Below are 16,390 nucleotides of genomic sequence, written 5' to 3' on the forward strand. Positions count from 1 at the left end.
CTTGAAGATTCAATCCAGCAAAAGAAAAATTGAAGAAAGTAAAAGACATGAGTAACAGTGAAACTAACCCAGGAATACAATGAAAAGCAAACTCAGAATTAAAAGAAGGGCAACAGGTCCAGACAGTGATCAGTGCACATTAAAATAGGAAGATAGAGGGGACGGCCCGGTGGCGCACTGTAGAGTGCGCCGCTTGGGAGCGCGGCGGTGCTCCCGCCGAGGGTTTGGATCCCATGTGGAGACCGGTTCCCGCTCACTGGCTGAGCGCGGTGCAGGCGCAACACAGAGGGTTGCGATCCCATTGCCGGTCCCCAGTGCGGGCGCGACACCATGGGTTGCGATCCCGTTACCAGTCAGTAAAAAAAGACAAAAAGGAAAAAAAAAATAGGAAGATAGAGGACTCTAAGGGAAAAGACGCCTTCAAGAAGAGGCAGATTCAATTCAACAAATCATATAAAGGAAGATCCTAATAACATGCTACAAGGCAGATACTACTTCTCACATCAGAAAAAGAAAGGCAGTTAGCACTCCAGGAAAAACAAGAAGAGGTATAAGAAAGTCATGGTTAAAATCCAAACCAAATTAAAATGTAGCATGATTAAGCAACTGATGTAGTGTATATAAAAAAAAATCCATTTGACTTTGATGCTTGGGACATTCCCCTTCAAGAGATACAGGTTTGGTTTTACAGGATCATGTTCTATAATGAAAAAAATTTACATAATCATAATAGTGTACATGATGTTCATTTAGGTATAAGAATCAATCCATAAAGAATGCCCATTAGCCTTAATAATAGTTATAGCAATAAATCTAAAGACTATAAAACCTGATGATGCAAAAGTAATATTATAGCTAATGGAAGTCAAATGCAAAATAATGAAGGAGTGCTTTCTTCTTCACTGTAGGGAGTTAAGATATACAGACTCAGTATCCCTTATACAAAATGCTTGGGACCAGAAGTGTTTCGAATTTCAGATTTCTGGGGGAATTTGTGATATTTGTAGGATACTTAACCAGTTGAGCATCCCTAATCTGAAAATCTGAAATCTGAAATGCTCCAATGAGCATTTCTTTTGAGCATCATGTCTGCACTCAAGATGTTTCAGATTTTGGAGCATTTTGAATTTTCAGATTAGGGATGCTCAACCTGTACTATCTAATGCTGTTGGGGAAAGAAAAACTCTAAATACATTATTTAATGTTATAAAGATAACAGAAATAAAATTAATTTCCAAATTTTGGAAGGAAACTGACAAAATATGAGTAAGCAGAAGGTCTCACCTTTCATTATCTTAACAGAAGTAAAAGAAACAGCCAACATTTATTGAGCACTAATGTGCCAGACATTCTTGTAAAGACTTTACATGAATCTTAATTCAATGTTCAAATTATCCCATGAGATAAGTCCTATTATTAGGTTCTGAGGGCAGAAAGGAAACTGCGGGCAACAATGGCTTAATAATTTGTCTAACGCCATGTAGGTTAGAAGCAGCAGAACTGGGATTACGACCCAGGCTGTCTGACTTCGGGTCTGTGTACTTAACCACCCATGCTATATTGCCTCACATGGACAGATACCATATAAAGTTGACAAACTGAGATATAAGTATGTAATGCATAATTGGTGCTAACTACCCAAATAATTAAAAACAGGCAGTTACATCCAAGCACTTACATTTACTGAGAGTGAAGAACAGGGAGGGAATCAAACTATGTACTTATTACCATTCTCTATTCTTTGAAGTTTTCTAAACTTTTCACACGTTATCTTTTCAGTAAATAGGACAGATGGACAAATGGAAAGGTAAAAATAGTTATATTCCTAATTCAGAAAACTGCATTTTACATTATACAATGAGTTAAACTACAGCGGGAAAAAATAACAAGTAAAACCAAAAATTTCTCTCCTCAATAGCAACAGTATTTCCTTGTTCCTTGCAAACAACTTGAGCAAGGCTTTGGGCTCCCCACCTACGCCAAACCACTTCAAAATCCTCCATATGCCATCAAATTAAGGAGTTAGGAATTGAACATATGAGTGACACAAACAACCTCCTTCTTCCAGTCTTTAGGCAACACCACTAAATAACTAGGGGCACCATCAAAATTCTGAGCGATACAGCTAATTAAGACTGGAGTCAGCAAAGCCACATTGCTGAACATCTCCTTCTCCTTCAGTATGATGGCCCAACACGTGTATGACAACAGCAGTTTCTGCAACCCCAAAGTGCTTGACATAACAGAGGAAACTCTGCATTCTCACTTCCTGGAGGGTGACGCAATGTTGCTGGTGTGTGTCTACAGATTGGTTACCCAACTGCTGTATCAGTTTCCCCATTCCATCATCAGTGGGTATAAGTGGATCCTGGCTTTGCCTGGGGAGAGTAATTACACCATCCCACCCTGCTGAAAGGTAGGTCTTTTTAGCTGTTCCATCTGCGTTTGTGGCTGCTGCCCCTGTGGCCACCAACACCACTGCTGCTCCTGCTGCTGCCACAGCCCTGTACAAAATTAATGCAAAGGAAGAGTTGGAGGAGGCAGATGAGGATATGGGATTTGGCCCCTTTGGCTAATCACCAAAAAGCAAACAATTCAGCTACCTTTATTTGTGAAACAAGAAAATAAAGATTTACTTCACTCTTTGATAAAAACAGAAGTAATAGCCAAATATTTACCAAATTTGATGAAAACTGCAAACACACAAATCCATAAACTTCAATGAATTCCAAGGAATAGAAACATTAAAACTACATCAAGGTATATCAAAATTAAATTGCTCAAAACCAGTGAGAAAAAGAAAACCTTAAAGCAACTAGAAAAAAAAGAGACATTATATAAAGAGAAACAAAGGTAAACATCATCTCATCTCATCAAATAAAATCTCATTAAATTTTCTCATCAGAAACAATGTAAGCAAGAAGGCAGAAGAAGAACAGCCTTACAGAATGTCTGAAAGACTACACGTTGCATGAGTCCGACTATGTGACATCCCGGAAAAGGCAAAACTAGCGAGACATTAAAAAGCCCAGTGGCTGTCCAGTGTTCAGGGGGAGGGAGGGAAGGTTGAATATATGAAGTACAGGGCATGTTTAGGTCAGTAAACCTGTTCTCTATGATACTCTTAACGGTGGACACATGACATACATTTGTCAAAAATCCACAGAAGTGTACAACACAAGGAGCGTAACCTAACGTAAACTATGGACATGACATTAGTTAATAATATATCAATATTGGTTCATCAATTGAAACAAATGCACCACACGAATGCAAGATGTTGATAATAGGGGAAATGGAGTGGGGAAGAGGGTGCAATGTGAGAACTCTGCACTTTCTGTGTAACTTTTCTGTAAACCTAAGACTACTCTAAAAAATAAAGTCTAACGGATACAAAACTATGCTATCAACCCTAAGTGAATCATTGTACAGTATATGCATGTATTGAAACAATACACTGTACCCCACAAATAAGTAAAGTAATTTGAATAAAGTCTACTAAATATTAAAAAAAAATAAAACAAAAGGCTACCTAAAGACTTTTTCAGACATACAAAAGAAGAAAGCATTCATCACCAATGAACCTGCACCACAAGAAATGTTAAAGGAAGTCCAGGAAGAAGGAAAATACTACCAGGTGAATATATGGATCCACAAACAAAAGTGAAGAGTACAGGAAATGGTAACCCCATGGTAAATATAAAATATTTTTATTTAGTTAGAGTGAGGTGCTGGTAATACCAGGTCAAGGGTTTGGATCTCTTTACTGGCCAGCTACCAAAAAAATAAAAAAATAAAAAGATATTTTTATTATTTAAACTTCCTTAAACATTAACAGTTAGACAAAAATTAAAAAAACAATATAATGAGGGTTATATAACATATGAAGAGTAAAATACATGATGATAATAGCACAAAGGCCAGACAGGGAGAAATAAAAAGTATACTATAGCAAGTTACTTACAGTAAATGATGTGGCCTATCATTTGAAGGTATACTGTGGTAAGTTAAAGCATGTATACCATAAAGCCTAACCACTAAAGTAACAGAGAGTTATCGCTAATAAGCCCACAAAAAAAGATAAAATTGATTCAAAAAACTTCTCAACTAATACAAAAGAAGGCAGAAAAAAAAAAGGAAGAAAGGAATAAAGAAGAGGTGGGACAAATATAAAACAAACAGCAAAATGGTAGATGTAATCACATCCTTTTGATAAGTATATTAAACGTAAATTGTCTCAACACCCCAACTAAAAGGTAGAAAAGTGTTCGATTTCTGTACCGGCCAGCTGTGTGGGGGGCGGGAAGCAGAGATGTCAGATTGGGTTGAAAAAAAACAAACAAGACCCAACTAAATATGGGCTACAAGAAACCTGCTTTAAATATAAAAACACAAAAAGGTTTAAAAACTAATAATAAAAAAATGAAAAAAGATATACCTGCTAACACTAAACAAAAGAAAGCTGGAGTGGTTATGTAATATACATCTCAGAGGAAAGGACATTACCAGGAATGAGGAGGACCATTTCATGAAAATAAGGCTCTAAATTAATCAAGAGGACACAACAATTTTAAACACTTATATATGTAATCATAGAACTTCAAAATACATGAAGCAAAAACTGACAGAATTGCAAAATGAAACAGACAAATCCATGATTACGTAAAAGATTTCAATACCCTTCCTTCAATAATTGACAGAGCATGTAAACAGAAAATAGTAAAAATACAAAAGACTTGACCAACACTAGGAACCATGTTGACCTAACTGACATTTATAGAATACTCTACCCACTAGCAGCAGAATACACATTCTTTTCCAGTACACATAGAATATGTACCAACACAGACTATATTCTGGGCCATAAAAACAAATCTCAATAATTTTAAAAAGAATTCAAGTCATACAAAGTATGTATTCAGGGGAATTAAATTAGAAATCAGTAACAGAAAAGTATCTGAAAAACACCCAAATATTTGAAAATTAAGTAACACTTCTAAATAGCACATGGGTCAATGAAAAAAAGCCAAGGAGAAATTAGAATGTATTTTGAACTTAATGAAAACAAAAACAAACCACGTCAAAACTTGTGGTATGCCACTACAGCAGTATGTACAAGGAAATTTACAGCTCTAAATACTCACTAGAAAAAAATCTCAAATCAATGACCACAGCTACCACCTTAAGAAACTAAAAAAAAGAAGAGATAATTAAAACCAAAGTAAATAGAAGAAGAAATTTTAAAAATCAGAGTAGAAAGCAACCAAATAAAAAACAGAAAAATAATAAAGAAAAGCAATGAAATGAAAAGCTGGTTCTTCAAGAAGATCAATAAAACTAACAATCCTCTTGCCAGACGGATCAGGGTAAAGAGAGAAGACACAATATCAGAAATGAGAGAATGACAACACCACAGATTCTACAGATATTAACAGGATACTAAGGGGTTCTGGAGATCTAATTCACAACAGTGTAAATATACTTAATATTACTAAACTGTACACTTAAAAATGGTAAAGATGGTAAATTTTACATTATATGTTTTTACCACAATTAAAAAACAGAAGGATAGTAAGGTGATCAAAGACCTAAATGTAAGAGCTAAAACTATAAAACTCAAAAGAAAACATAGGCGGAAAGCCTCACAAGATTGGGGTTAATAATGATTTCTCGAATATGACATCAAATGCACAGGGAAACAAAAGTAAACGTAGAGAAATTGGAGTACATCAAAAGTAAAATTTTTGTGTATCAAAAGACACAATCAACAGAGTGAAAAGGCAACCTTTGGAATGGGAGAAAATATCTTCAAATCATATATCTAATAAGGAATTAATATCTAGAATATACAAAAAAACTTCTACAACTCAACAACAACAACAACAAAAAACAATCCCATTAAAAAATGGGCACAGGACTTGAACAGACATTGTCTGTAAAAGACATAAAATGGCCAGTGAGCATATGAAAAGATGCTCAACATCACTAATCATTAGGGAAATGCAAGTCAAAACTATAATGAAATACTACCTCACATCCATTAGGAAGGCTACTTTCAAAAAAATAGAAAATAAGTATTGGGAGGGATGCAAAAGAACTGGAACCCTGGTGCACTGTCGGTAAGAATGAAAAATGATGCAGCTGCTATGGAAAACAGTACAGCAGTTCCTCAGAAAATCCGAATTACCATATGATCCAGCGATTTGACTTGTGGGTACATATCCAAAAGAACTGAAGCAGAGTCTCAAAGAAATATTTGTGCACCTGTCTTCATAGCAGCATTACTCACAATAGCCAAAAGGTGGACAAAACTCAAATGTCCATCAACAGATGAATGGATAAACAAAATGTGGCATATATGCATATGTTGTAGCATGTACCAGAATTTCCTTCCTTTTTAAGGCTGAGTGGTATTCCTCTGTCTGTGTATGTATAGACAGTGGAATATTACTCAGGCTTAAAAAAGTAAGGAAATTCTGGGGCCGACCCGGTGGCGCACTGCTACAGTGCGCCGCTTGGGAGTGCGGCGGCGCTCCCGCCGAGGGTTCGGATCCCACATACAGACCGGCCGCTCACTGGCTGAGCGAGGTACGGGCGCAACACCGAGGGTTGCGATCCCGTTGCCAGTCCCGGTCCGGTACGGGTGCAACACTGAGGGTTGCGATCCGTTGCCGGTCACGAAAAAAGACAAAAAGGAAAAAAAAAAAAAGTAAGGAAATTCTGATACATGCTACAACATGATGAACCTTGAGGATGTTATGCTAACAGACATAAGCCAGTCACAAAAAGGCAAATACCACATGATTCCACTCATGTGAAGTACTTAGTCATCAAATTCATGGAGACAGAGAGTAGAATAGTGGGTGCCAGGGGCTGGGGGAAGGGAGTAATGAGTAATTATTGTTTAATGGGTACAGAGTTTCAGATTGGGAAGATGAAAAAGTTCTGGAGATAAATGGTGGTGATGATTGCTCAACAATATTAATGTACTTAATGCTACTAACCTGTACATTTAAAAATGGTTGAAATGGTAAATTCTATGTTATATTTTACCACAAAAGAAAAACCTTAAAAAGAGAGGAGTTTCTATAATACCTACACACGTCATAACAGCTTCTAGATAGAAGACACTGTCAGGAAGGATTTGGCACTGCCTAGTCCAGCAAAACATGTAAGAACAGTTTAAGCAAAGAATAGGTAGAAGAAATACCTAATCTTTATGCTTTAAAACCATTTCTAATACATAGGAAATTTTTAACAGAATCACTTCACGTTCTTCAAAGTACCTAATGAATTTTACTACCAGCTCACAGAAAAAAATATATAGGACCCTAGTGTGCCCATTTTGTAGTGAGATTAGGTGTTCTGCTAAAAACCACAAAGTGAGTTCCAGCAAGAGAAATAAAAAAGCCTATGGTTTAGCTTTTAGAACATCTTGTGCTAATAAAACCCAATAAGCAAAGAAATCCCATAATTAAGTTGGACTTGTAACCTGAGAAGTACCACAAGCCAACAAAATAAAAAGGACACACCCTTTTACATGGAACTACTCCATAAATGTTGGAGATATACAGGAAGGGGAGTTCCTGTATATCTGTTGAGTTCATACAGGAAGGGGAGGGGAGCGGGCAGGGTAGGTGGGGAATACCTTCTTAGTGCCAGGCACTTGTAAGGGGTTCAGAAAGACACAGTACCTGCCCTTGAGTGCCACAGGTAGTCTTCAAAAGATGCACATCAGCTTCCTCCCTTGAAATAGTCCTTCAGCTTTTTGCCAAGTGTCAGCTAAAAGGTCTTCTCCCTGAAGAGGCTTTTCCTTCATTACTCTAAAGCTACCTGAGAGTAGTTACCTTTCCTTTCTTTACAGCACTTTTCACAGTCTTTATCATTATTATTATTTATGTGATTATGATATTTAGTTATTATTATTTTCTCACATGCACACTTAGAATGTAAGGTCCAGAAGTAAAGAAATCATGTCTGTCTTCTTCACCAACGTACTCTCGGTGACCAGCACAGTACATGACAACTGTAGGCACTCAAATACTTATTGAATAAATGAAACTAGAACTGTAACCAGGATAAGCTTCCTGATAACCAACATGTCCACAGACTATTCAGCTCTGAATCCCCAGATTTGGCTCCCCTACTTATGAAGGCGTATACTGGGTACTCACCTCTACCTGAGTAACATTGATGACCAGCACCACCACCATCAACACTGCAAGCAGACAGCAGAAAAGCCGTAGTTTGAAGAAACTGGTCCACATTGTCTGGCTGTGTCTTGATCACCCATGGCCAACACCATGCTACCTTCACTCCTCAAAACTCCATGTCTTTGTTTTTCTGAGCTGCAGATGAACTTTCAGTTTAATTTGCTTCTATCCTGCTAGTTGTAGCCTTAAGAGTTCTTTATGTACAGAATAGTCTGCAGTTGATTCAAGAATCACATTTTTCTTCAAAGAACTCCTTCAAAAGTGGGAAATAAGAGAACATCATCAATTGCAATAGATGGGTGGGGCGAGAGGAAAAACACCACATTTCCTCTTCCTTAACCTTACCTAAAGCCAAAAGACAGGAGGAAAAAGGAAAGAGCCAGAGCTCAGTACTATATAGTCCATTTCCAGACAATCTCCTCAAAGTTTCCTTTCCCAACCCCAGGCTTCTATGTAAATACAATAATATTTGCCCTCGGCTGTCTGGCTAGCTCAGTTGGTTATAGCACAATGTTGATAACACCAAGGTCAAGGGTTCAAATCCCCATACCAGCCCAGCCACCAAAAATAATAATAATAATATTTGCCCTATTACCTATTTAGGTTTTAACTTTTAAGAGAGCAAAGAAGAATATCTTCGAACTCAGAAACTGCAAAATAAAAATAACAGTTAAATTTCTACAGAGATCTAAACAAATAAAATCGCTTCCTTCCCTTATGGATTAAGTTATATAACATTACAATATTAATTATTTAAAGAGCATTAAGAGAAAATGTTGTGGGTTTGGTTTTGTTTTTCTGGTGGCTAGCCAGCATAGGGATCCAAACCCTTAACCTTGGTGTTATAAACCTTGTGTTTTTGCGAAGAGCTCTGGGTTATCATGCAAACCGTCCTGACATTCTCTGGAAAACAAGGAGTGCTACCCCTCTATATGGAGGACACAGGAAATACCCTTTGTGCTTCAAGCGCCCCCACCATATATGTGGTCCTGGTGTTCTCTTAGCTGAGTAACAAGGCACAGGAGGAAAGACACCTGCTCTGAAGATATAGAGGAGGAAAGTTAAGCTTCAGGAGTGGATAACAGGATCCCCAAATCCTTCATCACACCTGCTACAGGCAGAGGATTTCAGAGTTGGCCATTCCTAACTGTTCTCCCACGTAACGAATTAAAATGCTCTCCCCAGTTATTATTTAATATAGGTAAACACAGAAGGTCCTAGTATTTTGTTACCAGGGAAGCCTTCTGCTGGAGTTTGAATGTGTTGTCCCCACCAAAACTCATGGAAATCTGATCCCCAATGTGGCAGTGCTGGAAGCTGTTTGAGTCATGGGGGTGGATCCCTCATGAATGGATCAGTGCTCTCCCTAGGTGGGGGGAGTAATGAGTGAGTTCTCGCTCTATTAGTTTCCGCAAGAGCTGGTTGTTTAAAGGACCCTGGCACCTCCTCTCTCTCTCTCTTGCTTCCTCTAGCCATGTGATCTGCTTGTGCCAGCTGCCTGCCGCTTTCCGCCATGAGTAGAAGCAGCCTGAAGCCTGTGCCAGATGCAGCTGTCCCAGAATCATAAGCCAAGTAAACCTCTGTTCTTTATAAATTACCCAGTTCTTTATAAATTACCCAGGTATTTCTGTTATAGCAACACAGACAGACTAATACACTTTCCTGGAGGGCAGCGTATAGAGGTAAAGTGGAAAGGGTTCATAATCAAGGTGCAGAGTATCTCAGAAAAGCTCAGCTGCATCAACACTCCCCTCTCCTTTGAGTTGAACCTCGCACCCCCCATTCTTTCATTCCTCCACTCCACCTCTCTGAACCATTTCCACACAACAATAGCCATGCCAACCCTATCCCAGCCCAGCCACAAAGCAGACAAGAAATTGGGCTATGCCATCATGCTCTCCATCCTCAGAATTCCCATAGCAATTGTTATTTTCACTTTTTACCTGATTTCTATTTGTACGTATTTCTTGTCTCCAACTAGATTATACCAATCATGACTATATAAAAAAAAAATGTAGAGGAATGAAATTAGACCTCTATCTCTCACTATGTATAAAAATCAACTCAAAATGGGTCAGACTTAAATGTAAGATCCAAAACTATGAAACTAGTAGAAAAAAACATAAGGGAAACACTTCATGACACTGGTGTGGGCAAGGATCTTTTAAATAAGACCTCAAAAGCACAAGCAGTTAGAGCAAAAATAGACAAATGAGACTACATCAACTAAAAAGCTTCTGCACAGCAAAGGAAACAATCACCAGAGTGAAGAGACAACCTATAGAACAGGAGAAAATATTTGCAAACTACACATCTGACAAGGGGTTAATATCCAGCATATAAAGAACTCAAACAACTCAATAGCAAAAAAACAAATAATATGATTAAAAAATGGGCAAAAGATCTGAGTAGACATTTTTCAAAAGCTGACATACAAAAGGCCAATAGGTATATGAAAAAATGCTCAACATCACTAATCATCAAGGAAATGCAGATCAAAACCACAGTGAGTTGTCATCTCACCCCAGTTAGAATGGCTATTATCAAAAAGACAAAAAAATAACAAGGGCTGGCCCATGGCTCACTCGGGAGAGTGTGGTGCTGACAAAACCAAGGCCACGGGTTCAGATCCCTATATAGGGATGGCCGGTTAGCTCATTGGGTGAGCGTGGTGCTGACAACACCAAGTCAAGGGTTAAGATCCCCTTACCGGTCATCTTTAAAAAAAAAAAAAAAAAAAAAGACAAATACAACAAATGCTGGCAAGGATGTGGAGAAAGGGGAATTCTTATACACTGTTGGTGGGAATGTAAATTAGTACAGCCTCTATAGAAAACAGTATAGAGGTTCCTCAAAAAATTAAAAATAGAACTATCATATGACCCAGAATTCCACTACTAGAAATATATCTAAAGGAAACAAAATCAGTATGTCAGAGAGATATCTGCATGCCCATGTTTATTACAGCACTATTTACAATAGCCAAGATATGGAATCATCAACAGATGAATGGATAAAGAAAATTGGTATATTTACACAATGGATACTATTTAGCCATTTTAAAAAAGAATGAAATCCTGTCATTTGCAGCAATACGGATAGAACTGGAGATCATTATGTTAAGTGAAGTGAGCCAGGCACAGAAAGACAAATACTGCATGATCTCACTCATTTGCAGAATCTAAAAATGTTGATCTCATAGAAGTAAAGAGTAGAGTTGTGGTTGCCAGAGACTGCTGGGGGGTGGGGGGGGATTGATCAGTGAGTACAAAGTTACAGTAGAATTGGAAGAATAAGTTCTAGTGTCTCAATTCATAGTAGGGGTGACTAAGGTTAACAGTAATATATATTTCAAAATAGCAAAAAAAGTCATTTTTGAAAGCTCTCGCCACTAAAAAATGATAAAGGTCTGAGGTGATGGATATGCCAATTACCCTGATTTGACTATTACACATCATGTATATGTACTGAAACGTCACACGGTACCTCCATAAACATGTATGATTATTATGTATCAATTAAAAATGAAATAAATTAAAAAATAAACCCAGAAACCATGTATCAGGAAAAAAAAAAAACAAGTTAAGGATAATATATCATACTTTTTTGATTCCCTCACAATACTTAGCTCCTTACATGGTACACTCTGATTCAACAATCCATGCAACAAATAATTATAGAGACCTACCGACTATTCCACACACTATACTAAGTGCCAGAAATTCTCCTTGAAAAGTTTATATTCATATTTGACAAGTGGTAGTTCCCTCCCTAAAGAGGAATAAATCCACCATTCCTGGCCACCTCCACAGGGATGCCAGGCACTGTGAAAGACTGTACTTAACCATTAATGGCTCCCCAACACCGCCCTTCTCCAATGCCCAGCCATCCACCCATCCTGAAGTGCCCGTAGACTCTGGGAAGGAAAGGCTATGAAACAGAGGATAACTGTGTCATCAGGACCCCAAATGTTCTGCTACAGAAATCCTTCTCAAAGAATTGGCCATAAAAATCATAGGTTTCCTTGATGGCCAGAGAGGGAGAAGACCAAAGATGATATTCCACACGTATGTAGCTGCACCATGGGCAGGCTTGGTCTGTGGACTGTGTGGATGCCAGACTCCAAAGCTAAAGGACTGCAGGGCTATAGGCAGCAATGCAAGAAGCCTCTCATGGCTAGACACTTCTATTGACAACATTATAGAGGGCCATGCCAAGAAAAGACCTGACTTTCTGCTATAAACAAGTAGAGCACTGACATTTGAGAGACGCATTTGAACATCTAAGTAGATACTACCTGAGGCACACTAGAAAGACCTCTCTTTGCAAAGACATATATTATACTAAAATGTTAACAGTTATCACCTCTGGGCAGTTTCTGTTTTCTCCTTTACCTACATGCCCAAATTTTTCACCAGGAAATTAAAATCACAAATAAAAAGAATAAAGCTGATTTCTAAAAGTAAAAATTAAAGATAAGACATAAGGAGAAACAAGGCATTAAATCATATTTGGGGAAAAAAATTCAATTTAAAATGAAAGATTTCTAAGTGAAAGAAGAAACCTGTAACAGGTTTCTGTTATTAACCTACAAATATGAAACCTAGGCATTATAACAAGAAAGCTATTTGCAAAGACAGGAGGAAAATATCACCTAGTATGTCAGATTGCCTTAGAATCAAGTAAGAACAATAGTGCTGGATGGGAATGACTCTAGAAAAAAGTTTCTAAGTTGAACCAAAAAAATAAGAATATAGAATTCAATCTAACTTACCTTTTCTGGAAATATCCCAAGAAGAGTTGCTTATTGGAACTAAGAAATTAGAGTTTACATCTAACTTTCCTTCCAGCACGAAATCCTGAACTCGGGCAATCATGACTAGCGGCCTTATTCTTTTCTTGCCACATTCAAAATACACATTGATGTTTTTTCATTTTTATACCATTCTTCCTATTGCAACAGAAATAAGCACATTTATATCAATAAAGGTTAAAGATACTGAAAATGTAGTAAAGGAAAACATATTGGAAATTAAGAGTACACTTTTGTAGACAGAGAGGTATACATAAATTTGCATACAATATAGTGGGAGGAGTAGAGATATGACCATTTCTTTTTCGTACTTATAAACAGTAACTGGCTATTTACATACGTTAACTTGAACCTAGCAAGTCACTCTCAGAACTTGGCTAAAGGTCAAAACTTTAAACATAACAATGTAACTGAAAAAAATACAAACCAAAGATAAAAGCTCCAAATGTTATTTTTCTTAAAGACTAGAATAAGTGTAGTTCAATGATCCATCCTCCCACTATAAAAAACAAGAGGTATCTATATAGATCTAAAAGTTATGATTCAAGGAATCTAAACTTGACTGATCTTGTTTTCAAATCTTTATGAAGTAACAGACCACCACATACCTATGCTTTATTTTTATGTGCAAAGGACAAGCAAAAAGTAAAATGCATAATCTGTCTTGCATGTTGGAGCCTAGAATTTGTTAGGACTGTTTCTGCCAAATTTTGATTAAGACTACTTCTAAGTCTAAGACATTTACTGGACAATCTAACTTCCTTATGGCCTGTGGCAACAACCCTAGACTGCCATTAGGTACCCGACTTCCAACTGCCATCTCACAAGAGATTGCAAAGTAGCTGTTTACATTACTTGGAATTACAATTGTCAGTAAACAAATAAAATACCTTAGTTCAGTACTAAACAAAGAAAATTAGACAGGAACTAATGTTCTCAGGCAAATATTTCACAACCACACATATCCAGTTTTGGGCACAGTCCCCACCCTAAACACTCTGAGTTGCTATCCACACAAATATAATTGTACTACTAGTCAGAGCAAGTATCTGAAATTTTAATTCAGAATATATGATCCTCTGCATAGAAGACAAAAAGCACAGGTTTACATGGAACATATCTAAGCTTAAATGTTTATATTTCGAACTTTCCAAAGAGCAGCTGTATTTCATAGGACGCTAAATAAGACCATAAAACTTAAGGCAGGATCTGCACAAAGAACTGGAGACCCATCCAAGATCATGAAGATGATGGGTCAACCAAATAAGGTCAATCCTTGAACAAAGATGAAGCAAGGACAGTCGTCTGCAGGACCTGCTTCTGTAGATTCCGTTTCCCCTTCGCGCACCCCCACCTTACATGCCCAAAGTGCTGACTCACTCAGATCTTCCCTCACCCTTCTACCAAAGCAGAACCCCATGCATTCATGGAGATTACCTGGCGGGTGGAGAAGTAATCATAAAGCAGCTAAGTCAGTCATATAGTACTAAGTGCTATAAGAAAAAAACAGGGCACGGTGATAGTTCCAGTCCTCAACCCTGCATGCACATTAATAGTCATTGTGGAAGCTTTCAGAAATATTAATGCCTGGGCCCCGCCCACCAATTAAATCAGAAGTTGTGGGAATAGGACCCAAGAAACAGCTTTTTTAAAAGGCCCCAGATGATTATAATATACAGGCAAGTAAGAGAACCAACCGTATAGGGTCGCCAGGCTGTGTTATTTTTATCAGTTGGTAAGGCACGGCCTTTCTGAAATGATGTTTGAATTGTAACCTACATTGTTCCCTCAGGACAACCCGATTCCGGGATAAGGGGAACAGCCAACCCCACTTCAGTGATCTATTCCTTCGTTTCCTTTCTCAATAACAAATAACAGTACTTTATCAGCCCAAGAGAGACTGTGAGGATAAAAGACACAGAGAGAAGACACTAAATAGTCAAAGGAAAGCAGATTCCAAACACTGTGGAGAAATAGCATGCTGCTGCCTCTACGACGTGGAATCAGACAATTAATAATCAGGGTCTGGGAGCCCCGCCAGCTTCAAACACACTCCGATGTTCCAAAGGATAATTAACTGCAGCGAGGAGGAGGCCCACCAGAGCAGTGTGATTCTTTATCTTTAGGGTACATGGCAACAGTCCTTTAGAGTAAAACATGAAAAGCAAGGAAAATTTCACAAAGACGATTTCACACAAATGTCTAAATCCTGCCTGAGAATCCCTCTTAGCACCACCCTAGTAGCCTTTGACCAGGCACAGACAGGCGACACATCACATCCTGTAAAGTCACACTAGTTTTTCCCCAAGTGACCTGAATCTGATGTCCCAAAACGGCAGCTCGGTAAGGCCAGAATCCGCCAGCCAAGAGGCAGCTGGTGCCCAGAGTAGCGATGAGACAAGAGACAGAAGCTGGGCGGGGAGGCGTCGCCAAGTGCCCTGCACTGGGTTAGTGGAGGTGCCAGGCGGAGAGGGATCCTCAGCTGCGGCTCCGAGGTCCGGGCTCCGCCAAGTTCCGGTGTTGCAGCAAGTCCAGGAAACTAAGGATGTAGATGCCCGCACCCAGCTCGGACCCTTATCAGTCGGTAAGGGACCTGCCACAGCGCCGGCTCCTCGGGTCCGAGGCTGCGGCAGCCGTGGCTCCCACCCTGCCTTCGAACAGAGCCTCCCCTCCCTGGCCCCAGCGCCCCCAGCCCTGACCCCCGCGGCTGCACCTCCGCCGCAGCGGGCGGGGGACTAGCGAGCCTGCGCGAGCGGAGGGGGGCTTCGCAGCCCAGGGCGCGTGAGGAGCCGGGCAATGGGCCCCCGCCCGGCGTCCGCACACAGCTTGCAGCGCCGCACTCACCTCCGCGCTGCGCCGCCCGCCGTTCGCTCTTTGCCGCCGGGGATCGGACGCCCCAGCCCTGGCAGCTGCACCAGGCCCCGGCCCCCGGCTTCCGGACCCCGCTACGTCTCCTCACTCCAGACCCCCGGCTACGATTGGTCGAGCTCCGGCAGGGGCGGGCCAAAGACGTTGACTGACAGCCGCGCGCACCCAGATGAGTCCAGAGGCCGGGACGCGGAGTGGGCGCCCCTCGCGCTCGGCCCCGCCGGGCTCCTAGGCGCTACGTAACCCTGCAGCCCTCGGCCTCTGGTCTGAGGGACGGCCCCTCCCGCGAACCACTTCCTCGTGATTTTTGGACATCAGCGCTCACCTGGGAGCATCCGCCTCAAGCCTTTTCTCTTCTCAGCGAAATTGACCGCAACCGGAGATGGCCCCACACGAGCTGTCTCTCCTCTGCGGGAGTGGAGTTTATCTTTCTTTGTACCGAAGAATACAATTTGCCAAGCACGAACATGGAGATGGCAGGTCCTTGAATCTTTCC

The 16,390-nt window shown here is 39.8% G+C and overlaps 1 protein-coding gene across 2 annotated transcripts in view; it reads right to left on the reverse strand.

The window, feature by feature from the left end:
* NXPE3 (neurexophilin and PC-esterase domain family, member 3) overlaps positions 1-15,405 on the reverse strand; it is a 45,031-nt gene extending 29,626 nt beyond the window's left edge. The window contains exons 1-2 of one of the 2 annotated variants that reach the window (XM_008566701.1): positions 15,340-15,405; positions 8,175-8,466 (exon numbers count right to left, since the gene is read on the reverse strand). In XM_008566701.1, coding sequence (XP_008564923.1) covers positions 8,175-8,267 — 93 coding nt within the window. In that variant the 5' untranslated portion in view covers positions 8,268-8,466; positions 15,340-15,405. Of the gene's footprint in view, positions 1-8,174; positions 8,467-12,987; positions 13,067-15,339 lie in introns of those variants that run through there. The other variant, XM_008566700.1, reaches the window with a different exon arrangement.
* Positions 15,406-16,390: the final 985 nt, after the last annotated feature.

Source organism: Galeopterus variegatus, unplaced genomic scaffold (assembly GCF_000696425.1).
Source record: "Galeopterus variegatus unplaced genomic scaffold, G_variegatus-3.0.2 Scaffold265, whole genome shotgun sequence".
Classification (NCBI taxonomy): Eukaryota; Metazoa; Chordata; class Mammalia; order Dermoptera; family Cynocephalidae; genus Galeopterus; species Galeopterus variegatus.